At 44.0% G+C, this 13,436-nt stretch overlaps 1 protein-coding gene across 3 annotated transcripts in view; it reads right to left on the bottom strand.

Moving 5' to 3' along the window:
- Positions 1 to 13,436, bottom strand: part of RUNX2 (RUNX family transcription factor 2) — a 116,750-nt gene that overhangs the window by 21,726 nt on the left and 81,588 nt on the right. For 2 of the 3 annotated variants that reach the window (XM_035110304.2, XM_060272335.1), the window contains exon 4: positions 12,179 to 12,352. The exons of the other annotated variant lie outside the window; for it this stretch is intronic. In XM_035110304.2, the coding sequence (XP_034966195.2) occupies positions 12,179 to 12,352 (174 nt within the window). The remainder of the gene's footprint in view (positions 1 to 12,178; positions 12,353 to 13,436) is intronic. 3 annotated transcript variants of the gene reach the window in all.

The following is a 13,436-nucleotide window of genomic DNA, read 5'->3' as shown; positions in this document are numbered from 1 at the left end:
TGCTACATATTGTTATTAATCAAATATTTTCTTTAAGAAAGCATATGCCCAAACATAAACAGATTTGAAGTTTCTGCCACAGCAAATTGTCTTTCCACTAAAAATGTGGCTTGCCTCTTCAAGCAGTTTAAGGAACTGTGAAAAATTAAGCAAAACACGAGGCTGAGCAAGTTCTCCAAGAAGCATATATACAGTATGGTAAGAATGCGGGCACTATTACAGTTTAACCATCCACATTTTATTTTGCTCTTCTACTGCTAGCTGAAAGCTCTCTTAGCACGGTATCAGTATTATCTTGCGTTATTTCCTTTGAGGGTGGAAGATGGTGGGGAAGTTATCAACATAATACAAAAGGCCTTCCCACGTAGCAGGAAGTGTTTCAACAGAGTCCTCTCACTCAGTCTTGCCTATCAAGGCTGACTAGTGGCACATCTCCAGGGATTCAGACAAGGGTCTGTTCAGTCCCCCCTGGAGATACTGGGAATTGAGTCTGGGACCTTCTGCAAGCAAAGCAGGTGATCTGCCACTGATCCTACAAAAGTGATTCAGATATGAATGTGCCATTAATTCCTTTAGTTATTTGACTGGGGGGGGGGGAGTCATTTATGGATGTAAGCTCCATTACCTATAACTCAGCATAAGTCTGATATACACCACCCTGGTTTCCACTAAGAACTCCAAAGGCGATTCCCCCTGGCAATACTGGCAATACCCGTTGAATAAAGGTAAAGGTAGAGGTAAAGGACCCCTGGACAGTTAAGTCCAGTCAAAGGCAACTCTGGGGTTGTGGTGCTCATCTCGCTTTCAGGCAGAGGGAGCCAGTGTTTGTCCACAGACAGCTTTCTAGGTCATGTGGCCATCATGACTAAACCGCTTCTGGTGCAACGGGACACCGTGACGGAAACCAGAGCGCACGGAAACACCATTTACCTTCCTGCTGCAGCAGCAGGGCCGTCTTGAGTATATTTGGCGCCCTGGCGCGACGGATCCCTCCAGTGCCCCTGCCCCACCCTGTTTCCCAGTGCGGCGGGCGGGCGGAACTGCGCGGGCGGAGCTGCGCGACTGGGCGGGCAGGCGGGCAGGCGCAGTGCACAGCGCGGCTGCCGGGGGTGCAGCTCCGCAGTGGGTGGGGGGCGCAGCTGTGCAGTGCCCCCCTGGTGGGCAGGCGCCCTGGCACCCTGCGCCACCCAGCCTGGCCGTAGGGCTGGCCCTGTGCAGCAGTACCTATTTATCTACTTGCCCTGGAATGCTTTCAAACTGCTAGGTTGGCAGGAGCTGGGGCACAGCAACAGGAGCTCACCCCATCGTGGGCATTTGAACACCGACCTTCTGATTGGCGAGCCCAAGAGGGTCAGTAGTTTAGACCACAGCGCCACCCACTGAATACCCTGCTTTGAACTGAATGATTCTTAATATGGTATGTATTTTCCACATAGATATATATTCATCTGGGTTGCAGTGGGTAAGAGAAGGAAGAATACAATGAAGTTGGCAAACATGTTCTTTTTCAAGGTTATCTAGTGGTTTACTGATGAAAACAGGGTTTCCTCTTCAACATTTATGTTGTTTTCTTCATATTGCTTACAAATCAAAAATATATCCTACTTTAAGAGAAATTGCTTTCTCTTATCTGTGCCTCTGGAGTCTTATGGGCATAGTAAACACGTATCGGTCTAGATACTCGTAGTTTTTACACTTTGTAAAGCAGCAAACCAATTCTGGCTTTTATTCAAGTCTTAACTGTATCTTTGCATAGTTTCCAGCCTCTGTTTTGTAAAATAGTAATATGATAACTAGATGGCAGAAGAAACAAACCCTTGTCAGGAAATTCATATAATTATAACAAAATCCTCTTTCTCCCCTTCTGTATAGAAAAACCTTGAAGTTTCTGCCACCCCCACCCCCTGTTCAGACATGATTTGTTTGAAGAGATGTCTGGAACGCTGATACTTCCCAAAGCAAAAAATAACTGTATATCAGATATATGAAGGAGGCAGGGAAGCCTTTCATTTTAATTTTGTAAGGATTTAATTTACAGTAGGGCTATCTCACATAAATGCTTGACCAAGAAAAAACACCACTCCAAAGTCAAAAGGGTGCTTTCTAAATGCAGTGAACTTCTTCAAGTGTGTAAGGACTGCCATTACATCTACTCTAACTACATATTATTTTACAGCACAGCAGTAACACAACAAACTATTTAGAGAAATGTACATAATTTTACATTATTATTTTTTAACAGATGTTCCTCTGATTTGGCAGAGAATTATTCTGGGTAACGAAAGCAAGCTCACAAATTAGGAATGGGCCGCAACAAACATTTAAAGGGATTTTAGGGACCCACAAGACACTGAGGTCCAAACTGTGTATTCTCATTATGACTTCAAGTCAAATAAAGACCATATAGGAATTTAAATTGCACCACAGGATGTTAAGTATAGTGATTTATTTTACTGAAATTGGGAATGCTTAAATGCATCGCTGTGCATTTAATTCTGGAATGTTACCCAGTAACTCGTGTGATTGGTTAACTCTGGTCGCTTGGGAGGTATCTGACTACATTTTCCACTTTGTTTTCTGTGTGAGTGACTGGACTGTATTGGCTGCATTTCCATGAACACTAAAGAGGAGACCGTGTTAAATCTCTCTCTCTCTCTCTCTCTCTCTCTCTCTCTCTCTCTCTCTCTCTCTCTCTCTCTCTCTCTCTCTCTCTCTCTGCAACAGAGAGGAGTGCTGATGTTTCTGTGTGAATGCATGTGGCAGAAAGAAGGACAGAAGTTGATGTTCTCCCTCCCAAAGAAGCAGGGAGGAGAAGTCCTTGTTGTTAAAAAATGTGACACTCACTGTAACCACTTCATGGTGAGTACGGACACCTATTTTTCTAGGGGGGAAGCATTTCCTCTCAGAAGGCTGGGGCATTTACCAAAGGCTGGGCGCAAGCACTGGAAAGAGAGAACGGCACAGCAGACACAAGTTTATTCATGAAGAATGAGTGTGAAGGAGAGAATGACAAAGGGGAGCCGACCTCACCTCAAGCAAAATGTCAGCCCAGTGTGTGCAAAAGCCCTGCAATGTGAACAACCCTTAGCAATGGAGAGATAGCTTCCGTCCCCTGATGGCTGCAGTCATGGCAGTTAACAGACAGCCATCATAGCCCTTCTGACAACAGATGGATGCTACTGTCTCCAGACTGTTACCTTGCTGCACATTTGATTCTTCAGAGACAAGGGAAATGTCTGATGATTTCCAGTGCAAAGCTTCAGGGGTGGACTTCTTCATTCATTCTTCATGGGGACATCCAGCATAAATTACGGGTCAAATCTGTTTTCAGTATGATATGTGTCATCTGTATACCAGGAATGGATTGGGGGGGGGAGCATGTGCTCCATGTGACAGGTTGCTGGGGGGAGGGCACCGAAATTTCCAACTAGCTGGGAAGCAGTAAGAAGCTTTCCCCAATAGAATAGCTCCTTCCAAGGGTAGAGAGCTGCTTCTCCTCATCCTCCCAACCTGAAGCAGGTCAATGGTTGTTGTTGCTCAGCAACTGGGATACAGGAATGGCAGAGCTGAGCAGGGCAAACATGCCAAAGGGAGGGAAACTAAACTGGTTTAGACTTTGTGGGGATTCTGCTTTGATTTGTTATTGTTCATAATTACATTTTTTTCCTACTACACTACTGTTAGTATATACGTACAGTACCTGTTTTTCTAGCTTCCATACTTATTATTTATTTCAGATTTTTAAACATACAAAGTGCTTCACATGCCTTATCTAGCTGCAGTCCTTACAACAACCCTGTTAGGCAGGAATGAAGAACCTCTGGGATGGTTGGGGCTGAGGGGAGTGCACAACTCAGAGGTCCCCTAGTCCTGTTGTAAGGCAAGTCAGTATCACACACCCACACCATAATGCAGGTTGGTGATTGTGCTGGGGGCTGAAGCTGACAGAGAGCATCTTGCCTAAGGCCTCTGAATGAAATCATGGCAGATCCCAAATGTGAACTGTGGGCATCTTGATTTATAGCATGGTCTCTTAAAGGTAAAGGGACCCCTGACCATTAGGTCCAGTCGTGACTGACTCTGGGGTTGCAGCATGACAAAGCCGCTTCTGGCGAACCAGAGCAGCGCACGGAAACGCCGTTTACCTTCCTGCTGTAGCGGTACCTATTTATCTACTTGCACTTTGACGTGCTTTCGAACTGCTAGGTTGGCAGGAGCAGAGACCAAGCAACGGGAGCTCACCCCGTCACGGGGATTCGAACCGCCAACCTTCTGATCAGAAAGCCCTAGACTCTGTGGTTTAGACCAAAGCGCCACCTGCGTCCCTAGCTGGTCTCTTATTAGCACAAAAATTCATAACTCTGGCCACTTCTGACCTCCTGCAATGGAGTGTTCATCCCCACCCTATTTGTTAAAGTCATAAAGAAAAGTCAGCACCACCCTATTCAACTATTTTGTTAAATCTTCATTTTTAATTGCTTTGCATTCTTTAGAATCTGTGCTCTCTCCCATCTGGAGCACACATCTATCGGTATCTAAAAAATTAAATATGTGCATGAATAGCAAAGAAGACTCTTACCCCTATTCCTCAAACCATTGTTGTGGGGCACGGGAACTGTGGCCCTCCAAATGATCTGGGAGCTGTGTGGTCCTTAGAGATAAATATGGTACTGGGTTGTGCCTGAAGAATGGAAGTGTTGCCATATGGCAGCATTGAAGATGGGACACACCTGTTTGAGACTGTGTGGCCAGGCTCCTGATGATGTGTAGATGTTAGGGTTCAATATAGCTGTTTAGAATCGAACCAAACAGAACCACTCAAGGTTTATAGATAGACTGAGAGATCCATGTAACTTACGTCTCTAGATATCTGCCAATTAACTGATATAAATGTACTGTGTGAAGTGGTTCTAAAAGAAGAGCATTGTACAGCAAGTTTTGCAGGCATTGCATTTTGCATGCATGTCTACTTCGCTTGGATGTCTACTTCGCCAAAGACACACATTTATTTAGCTGTGTAATATAAAGAGAGTAATGGCCACTGAGGAATTGTTCTGGTGGTTTTTCCTGCCCCTATTCTCTTGCTATTTCAAGTGGTGTGTCTGTGAGACCCAGTCGCGTGTGGGTCTCTGTGGGCCAGAAGCTCCAAGCTCACTCACAAATCATCATGAGTTCTGACAAGCACAGCATGCTTTCCCACTTGTTAAAGGCAAAGAAAATGCAAGAACCCCCAGAGCTGTTTAATCAGAAAGAGACTGGTTTTGTCCAGAGGAACGCTCAGTCCCGACATGGGAGGAGGGGAAAGCACATAAAGATGCTAGAGGAGCAAGAAAAATAGCCTGTGACTCACCCATCCTTCCTCAGTCCTATATAGCAGGTAGTCAAAAGCAGACTAACCGGCAGAGAAAACTATTACGGTAGTTTCTGAATAGCAAAACAGGGCCATTAAAAATACCTGGGGGTGATTACTAACAGCAGCCTTCCTTCTGTAAACATTTCTGCTCCCCCTGCATGGCATAGACAAAAACTGCTGCCTTCATAACAGGTTATTTATAGGGAGGCATGTTGCTCACTTCATTGCTTAACTTCATGCATAGCTTGGCTGCAACAAGTAGCTAAAGGGGTGAAGCCTTGAATAATATGCAAACTGCAAATTCTCTACCATGTAGGTTCTATTAGAACAGGAAATGTCAAACATTGCTTATTCCTTCCTTCCATGCGTTTACTGATACACTGACTGTTATTACAGGCTTGCAAGTTAGTTGACCATTTTCTTCCCTGTTCTATTCAAAGAGGCTCCATCAACATGCAGGCCAGGGTGGGAGTAACTGCTGTTGCACAAAAGTCACAATCTCTTTAGTGTTTCACATAAGCAGACACAAATTCAAGTTGCACTCATAATAGTCTTTCTAGTGTCCCTTCAACTAATTTTTAAACCGTTTGTTGCCTCTCTGCCTACCTGCAGCACTTTCACAGGTGTGGTCAAGCTGCTGAGATGTCATGAAATGGTCACCAACATACTAACTTCTGAGAGGTGACACAATGGAATATTTCGAAACAGCAGTTTCCATGAGGGAAAGTGTGAGTGCAAATTTAGAAATATTTTCTATATAATTTAAACAGAAATGCAATACATCTCATCATAGTTGGGAAAGCACCAGCTGACTAGTATGCCTGCTCAGTCTGCTAACCAAGCACTGCTAACTGTTGGTGGGCAAATTGAGGGCTCCTGATCTCCCTTTTTATGGTTGTTTATCTTTAAACCAGACTTGGACCAGATAGCCTCGAGCAGAGCACACCTCTGAGAGCTTTAAAACAGTCCTCTGTAAAGTAAAAACAGACACCTGACCATTCTGTCACACAGGTCCATACAAAGGCACAAAGGAGACAGGTGAACAGGTAAGAAGGATGAGATGTCCTGAGGGAATCTTTGCAGAGTGGATGAAAGAAAGAGGACAGAGTATGCTGTGTACTTTGAACCAGCAACTGGAAGAATGATTATATATAAGAATCATAGAGTTGGAAGGGATCCCAGGGGTCATCTAGTCCAACCCCCCACAATGCAGGAATCTCAGCTAAAGCATCCATGACAGATGGTCATCCAACCTCTGCTTAAAAGTCTCCAAGGAAGGAGAAAGCCTCCCAAGGAGACCATGCAGAGGAAGCAAAACCTTTAGTAACAAGATAGCAGACTATAGGATCATAAGGATCTGATCTCTTGCAAGCCCTCTTGCCAGATTTGGAGGATTTCTGCCCCATCCTGCAATCAGTTTCCTGGGTGTGAGGGGGAAAGAGTACAGAACCCCCCCCCATCCTGAGGAGTAGCTCCTCTACCAGCAGCGGAGCCAGCGGGGAGGGGGAAGAGTCCAGTGGAGAAGGAGGAAGTAGGGAACAGGGCTCTGGCAGGATAGCAGAGCCGCTGCTACACGTGGGAGAGGAAGAGAGAGCGGGGGAAAAGGGGAGAAGGAAAACATGGAAAGGAGACCCTTTTTCCCTCTGGTTCCGGAATTACGCAGGAGGAAACGCGGAAGGAGATTTGGGGTGCCCAGGCTCTTATGTTGGAAGAAAACGCGGGAAACGCCATTCCAGGGTTCTGGGTCAAACTGAGAACATGTACCCTGTACAGCTCTAGCACTGTAAATAGCCTGCACACAATAAAAGCATGAAAAGGCAACGGTCTGGAGAGTCGTTACTTTAGAGTAGTCGCAGCGCACCATCTGTGACACTGGGCTACTTACAAACTCTCATAATCAGAAAACACAGGACGCAAAGGAGAAACTTGCTAAGAGGAAGGCACACTTGGCAAATCCACACCATGATCAACTCCCGCCCGGAAAACATTGCCCCCACTGTGGAAGGACGTGTGGATCCAGAATTGGCCTCCACAGTCACTTATGCACCCATTGTTAAAACCGTGTTTATGGAAGACAATCTTACTTGGCTATGAGTGATCGCCAAAGAGAGAAAGATATATATACTGTATATAAAACCAAAGAAGCCCATTAAAATATTAAAAAGTAATCATCCATTATTAAAAGTGGTGATAAAATTCCATTAGATAAGCACAGCAATTAAAGCAGTAATTAGGGTCAAAAGGTCAAGGGAATGTCTGTGTAAACAGGTGCATCTTTAAATACTGTAATAGATTAAGAGTGTTTGCCTGACATTGAAGCAAAATCAGGGTAGGTGCCAGGCAAGTCTCCATGGGGAGTGAACCATACTTGGGGCATAATTACAGTTGTGTTGCTCTTTACAACTGACTTGCTTTCTCCCACAAAGATCAGCAGAGGCGTGTGACATAAAGCAAGTTGGCTCCTCCAGTTGACAAGCAGAGCGCAAGCTTACCCCAACCTTTGCTGCCTCTTTCTCCCGTGTCTCTCCCTGTGAAAATCTAACAAGTGGTTATATCAGTATGCAAGCCAGGTTGACAGGCCAAGGCGCGGGGGGGGGGGGGGCTAATTTGTGGCCCTCCAGATGCTCCTCTCAGCCAAAGCCAGTTTGGCCAGCAGCCAGCAATGATGGGCATTGTAGCCCAACAACATCTGCAGAGCAACAGGTTAGTTGCCCCAGAGCTGAAAGCTAGGGCATATGGACTGCTCTCATGCAGAATGAAAACTACAGAATCAATATTTTCCAAGCTTGTGAAAAGAAATAATTGACTGCTAGCCTTAAGAACAAAACAAACAATGGGAAGAATTTTAGTGGCAAGCCACCAGAACCTTTGTTCCCAAAGGGTCACAATGGACAGTTGCCGACAACCCAAGACTGTCATGTATTTGCATTTAAAAAGAGCACTTTGAAGCTCCCTTTGTTTCTCTACCCCAGAGAGAGCACAGTCTTGAGAAAGTACTTTATTCCTCTCCTCTGGACAGTCTGCTTATAGATCCCAACATCTATAAGCAACTGCTCTGTATAACGCTGCAACACAGCTACTGACTACAATACTCCGTGCAAACGGTTGAAACCTACAAAAACCTAAGAAGAATGTTTTGGAGAGGGTGGGGAAAGTGGTGGGACTACAAATCAGCCCAGTGCCATGAGACCCATGGAAGTGGCTAAGGCCTATACAGCACTTGTGTCAGTTACAGGGTCAGAGAAAAAAGGCAACTACAGGAATCCATAAAGCACTCTATAGATTCCGGTGGCGTTTCATAGGGCTGGTGGAGTAGCAAACACACTAATATATAATTTCACAGTTGCATAGAGTACTCCAGGGACAGGTAGACAGAAGGCAACACCTAACTTCCTAAATGGACAAATATGAATTTCCCTCGTTTTCTTCAGAATGTATATTCAAACCTCCTTAAAACAATAAAATATACACACAATAAAACCCATTAAACAACCATCACAAAAATACCAACATCTTCAAAACAAAACAATCTAAATGCCAACAAGAAAAGCCCAGCAGCTCCTCTTTAGCTCCAGCCAACATGACCAACAGCCCCTCAAGTCTCAGTGTCTTAACGCAAATTAGAATATTTGCATTAAACACACCAAAGTCTTTGGAAATAACGTTTCTCCCATTTGTTAATTTCCCCTGCTGCCGTCACAGAATTCATGTGGTTTCATGGTTTCGCTCATAACACTGTCAAAACAACTTGAACTGACAATAGCACACACTCCACACCAAGAAGCAGGAACAGACTTTTCAGAGAGCAAAATATAGATCTGGTCCTAAATACACCAGCCAAACATCTTTTAAACCCAAGCATAATGAATTAATAGGATATTTCCCCAAGCCTGAGAAATGAAAACTGTGTGCTGCTGGGGTTTAAAAAACTGTTTCTCATGGTTCAGACCACTTGACTTTGCATGCTGTTATTTCGGTTACTGAAGTCACAGATTGCCTATAGATCATATGTTGGCACAGTGGTGATGGAGCATGAAACCTCACTTAACTCTCGCTTACACTTCCTACTACAACTCCTCCACTGAAATTCCACCAGGCACACTGACCACATTCTTACCACCATGCACTTGGCTTTTCCTGTCTCATATAGAATAATCCTGGCCAGCTGTATTTTAGAAGGAAAAAAAAATCAAAAATATATGACAGAGGTGTCACATATGCAGACATGTTTTGTGAGTGTGGGGCTGGTGGAGTAGCAAACATACCCGCATAAAATTTGGACTTGAGAAGAGTTTCATTTGGGTCTGTACTTCCTCAGGAAACATCAAACCTTATTTGAGAGTTTGTATTTAATGGCCTTTCGGTGTTGCTTCTGCAGTGCACTAGGTAAAACGCCTTGCTCAGTAAAAATCACCTTCTACCAATCCATGCCTGCATTGCCAGAATCTGCATGTTTTACAGAGGGTTTTAAATCATTATCAATAAATACAGTGTGTGTGAGAGAGAGAACTAAATGTGTATACTCTATAGATGCGTACACATCTAAATACAGTACAAATGCATGCTGAAAAGGATTCAATAGGGACTAAAATATGGAACATGGAAAGAAAATGAAATGTAACATCCACTTCAAGATCAACATCTACTTCATCATTATTCAGAAGGGATTTGATAGAGAAACTAAAGGCTATCTATCGTAAATCATGCATTACTTGTGGAAGAGCATGCCTGGAATAAAGTAAGCAATTTAACTGAATAATCAGAAATGAAGCGAATGTGTTTATGTTTGCTTTGTAGAAACTGATGCATTTCATAGAATCATAGAATCATAGAGTTGGAAGAGACCACAAGGGCCATCCAGTCCAACCCCCTGCCAAGCAAGAAACACCAGCAAGGCATTCCTGGCAGATGGCTGTCAAGCCTCCGCTTAAAGACCTCCAAAGAAGGAGACTCCACCACACTCCTTGGCAGCAAATTCCACTGTCGAACAGCTCTTACTGTCAGGAAGTTCTTCCTAAGGTTTAGGTGGAATCTTCTTTCTTGTAGTTTGAATCCATTGCTCCGTGTCCGCTTCTCTGGAGCAGCAGAAAACAACCTTTCTCCCTCCTCTATACGACATCCTTTTATATATTTGAACATGGCTATCACATCATTTCTTGTCTTAATTATTCCAAATAAAAAGGTAAAGGGGCCCCTGACCATCAGGTCCAGTCGTGTCCGACTCTGGGGTTGCGGCGCTCATCTCGCTCTATAGGCCAAGGGAGCCGGCGTTTGTCCGCAGACAGCTTCCGGGTCATGTAGCCAGCATGACAAAGCTGCTTCTGGTGAACCAGAGCAGCACACGGAAACGCCGTTTACCTTCCTGCCGGAGCGGTCCCTATTTATTTACTTGCACTTTGATGTGCTTTCGAACTGCTAGGTGGGCAGGAGCTGGGACCGAGCAACGGGAGCTCACCCCGTTGCAGGGATTCGAACCACCGACCTTCTGATCAGCAAGCCCTAGGCTCTGTGGTTTAACCCACAGTGCCACCTGGGTCCCTATTATTCCAAATACCCTACTGTAATTAAGCCAAAGTACCCACAGTTGAAGTAATCAAATATTTACCCCCTGCCTCAATTTCTCTCTCCATGTGTTGTTTCCTTGTGTCTGTTTTAGCAAGGAAGCCCCCAGGAGGAGTCATTAACCGCCCTGCTGGGCAACAACTAAGTGGGAAGGAGCCAGAGGATGAACTCCAACCACATAATTCAGATCTTCAGACGTGGACCACAACAATTTAGGATCACATCACTTTTTTCTAATTTAAAAAACTTATCTCCCTATTGCCTGCCTGCCTCGCTGCATTTCCAGTGCCTTTGCATCATTCAGTGTGGCTTGAAGCAGTTAAAAACTCATGTCACTAGTAGTATGTGTAAATGGGCCTGAACTAAAGAAATGCCTGTGTAGACTCAGCCTTCTTCCTGACAGTAAGAGCTGTTCGACAGTGGAATTTGCTGCCAAGAAGTGTGGTGGAGTCTCCTTCTTTGGAGGTCTTTAAGCAGAGGCTTGACAGGCATATGTCAAGAATGCTTTGAGGGTGTTTCCTGCTTGGCAGGGGGTTGGACTGGATGGCCCTTGTGGTCTCTTCCAACTCTATGATTCTATGATTCTTCTTCTTCTTCTTTAGGATAAAACAAAATTGGGGCTTGCACTAAAAAAAGGGCTGCATTTCATTAACATTTCCCACTCCCCACCCACAAAATGGCTTTCCACTTTTTATTGGGATCTTTAGAATAAAATTGTATATAAACAAAGAGAAGTTCACCCAAGTGTGTGGGGGGGGTAACAATTGGCCTAGGTTTGCTGCTGCATCTTTTTATATGGACCTCAGCGCTTTAGATTTTCTCTGCTTTCCCTACACACATTCTGTTTTGAATAGTGAAAGCAGTCTCTTGGCTTGAAAATAAAATGTATGCATCTCTCATTGTGGTCTGGTTCATAGTTTACTGAAACAGTGATGCATAGCTATGGGTGCTAGAGAGAAGCCACATGTATAGCTGGAAAATTTACATATTTTTATTTATGCATGTAGACCAATTCCATGAATGAGACCTGGAAGATGAGAATTTCCTCCCCATTTCATCCCACCCCCAATTTTGACTGCAAACAAGAAAGAAGACCAAATTATTTTGTCATGAACGCTACAGAAAAATCTATTCCCAACTAGTTTACATGTGTTTATATCTTTCACTTTGCAACAGTTATTTTTCTACATTTTGAAACAATAAAAGGCCTACTATAATCAATTATTACCATGGCCCATTCAAGTCCATGGTTCTGTCTCTTACCTGTAATCTGACTCTGTCCTTGTGGATTAAAAGGGCTTGGTGCAGAGTTCAGAGAGGGCCGTGGGCTCTGAGTCGGGACCCCTACTCTCATACTGGGATGAGGAATGCGCCCTAAATCACTGAGGCGCTCAGAGAACAAACTAGGTTTAGAGTCATCAAGCTTCTGTCTGTGCCCTGGAAACAGCAAATCATAAAATAAAAGTGTTGTTAGCATGACTGGAAAATGTAGTATTTATTTTATTTTACTTTATTTTATTTTATTGCAAGGACCAAAGAACTTTTATCTTTAACCTGGAACTGGTGCAAGGAGTGAACTACAGACTCTTCTCTTTCACCCATCACAATAACCCTACATGGAAGATACTTGTGTCATTTTCCTTATACATAAGTAAATCGCTTACATGAGTACAAGAATGTTGCATGGGAACGTAAGAACTCTGCTGGATCAAGCCAAAGGCATGTCTAATCCAGGATCCTGTTCTTACAGTGGCCAACTAGATTCCTATGGGAAATCCACAAGCAGGAACAGGGTGAGAAGACACTCTCCTAGCTTGGGAGGCCCAACAACTGATATTCAAAGAAATATTGCCTCTGATAGTTGAGCATCATGACTAGAAGGCATTCATAGCCTCATCCTCCAGGAACTTGTTTCATCTTCCTCCAAAGTCATGCAGGCTGGTGATCAGGTTGGTTGCAGGAGGAAATTTCATAATTCTTATTTATTTACAGTACTTATACTTTATGCACTGTTTACTTTCTCTAATCCTGAATCTTCCAACTTTCAGCGTCATTGGATGGACCTGGGTTGTAGTATTATGAGAGAGAGAGAGAGAGAGAGAGAGAGAGAGAGAGAGAGAGAGAGAGAGAGAGAGAGAGAGAGAGAGAAATGGTCCCTGTCGACGTTTTCCATACATAACAATGCATAATTTTATAGACCTTGAGCTTGTCCCTCATTTACTCACTTTTTTTCCTAACTAGAAAGACCCAAATGTTTGAGGGGAGGCAAGCAGCACTTCACACAGTATTCCAAGTGTGGTCCCACCACAGATTAGTGTAATGCCATCATAACATTGGCAGTTTAATTTTCAATTGCTTTTGTAATAATCCCTAACATGGAACTCTCCATTTCTGCAGCAGGATCAACATCTTCATCAAGCTATATCCACTACAACCTAAAGTTCTTGTTCCTGGTCAGTCACTGCCAGTTGAGATCCCCGGAGGGTATAAGTGAAATCAGGATCACTTTACACTTGCTTAC

The sequence above is a fragment of the Zootoca vivipara genome, chromosome 3, assembly GCF_963506605.1.
Source record: "Zootoca vivipara chromosome 3, rZooViv1.1, whole genome shotgun sequence".
In the NCBI taxonomy this organism is placed as follows: domain Eukaryota; kingdom Metazoa; phylum Chordata; class Lepidosauria; order Squamata; family Lacertidae; genus Zootoca; species Zootoca vivipara.
This window is presented reverse-complemented; position numbering and strand designations above follow the sequence as displayed.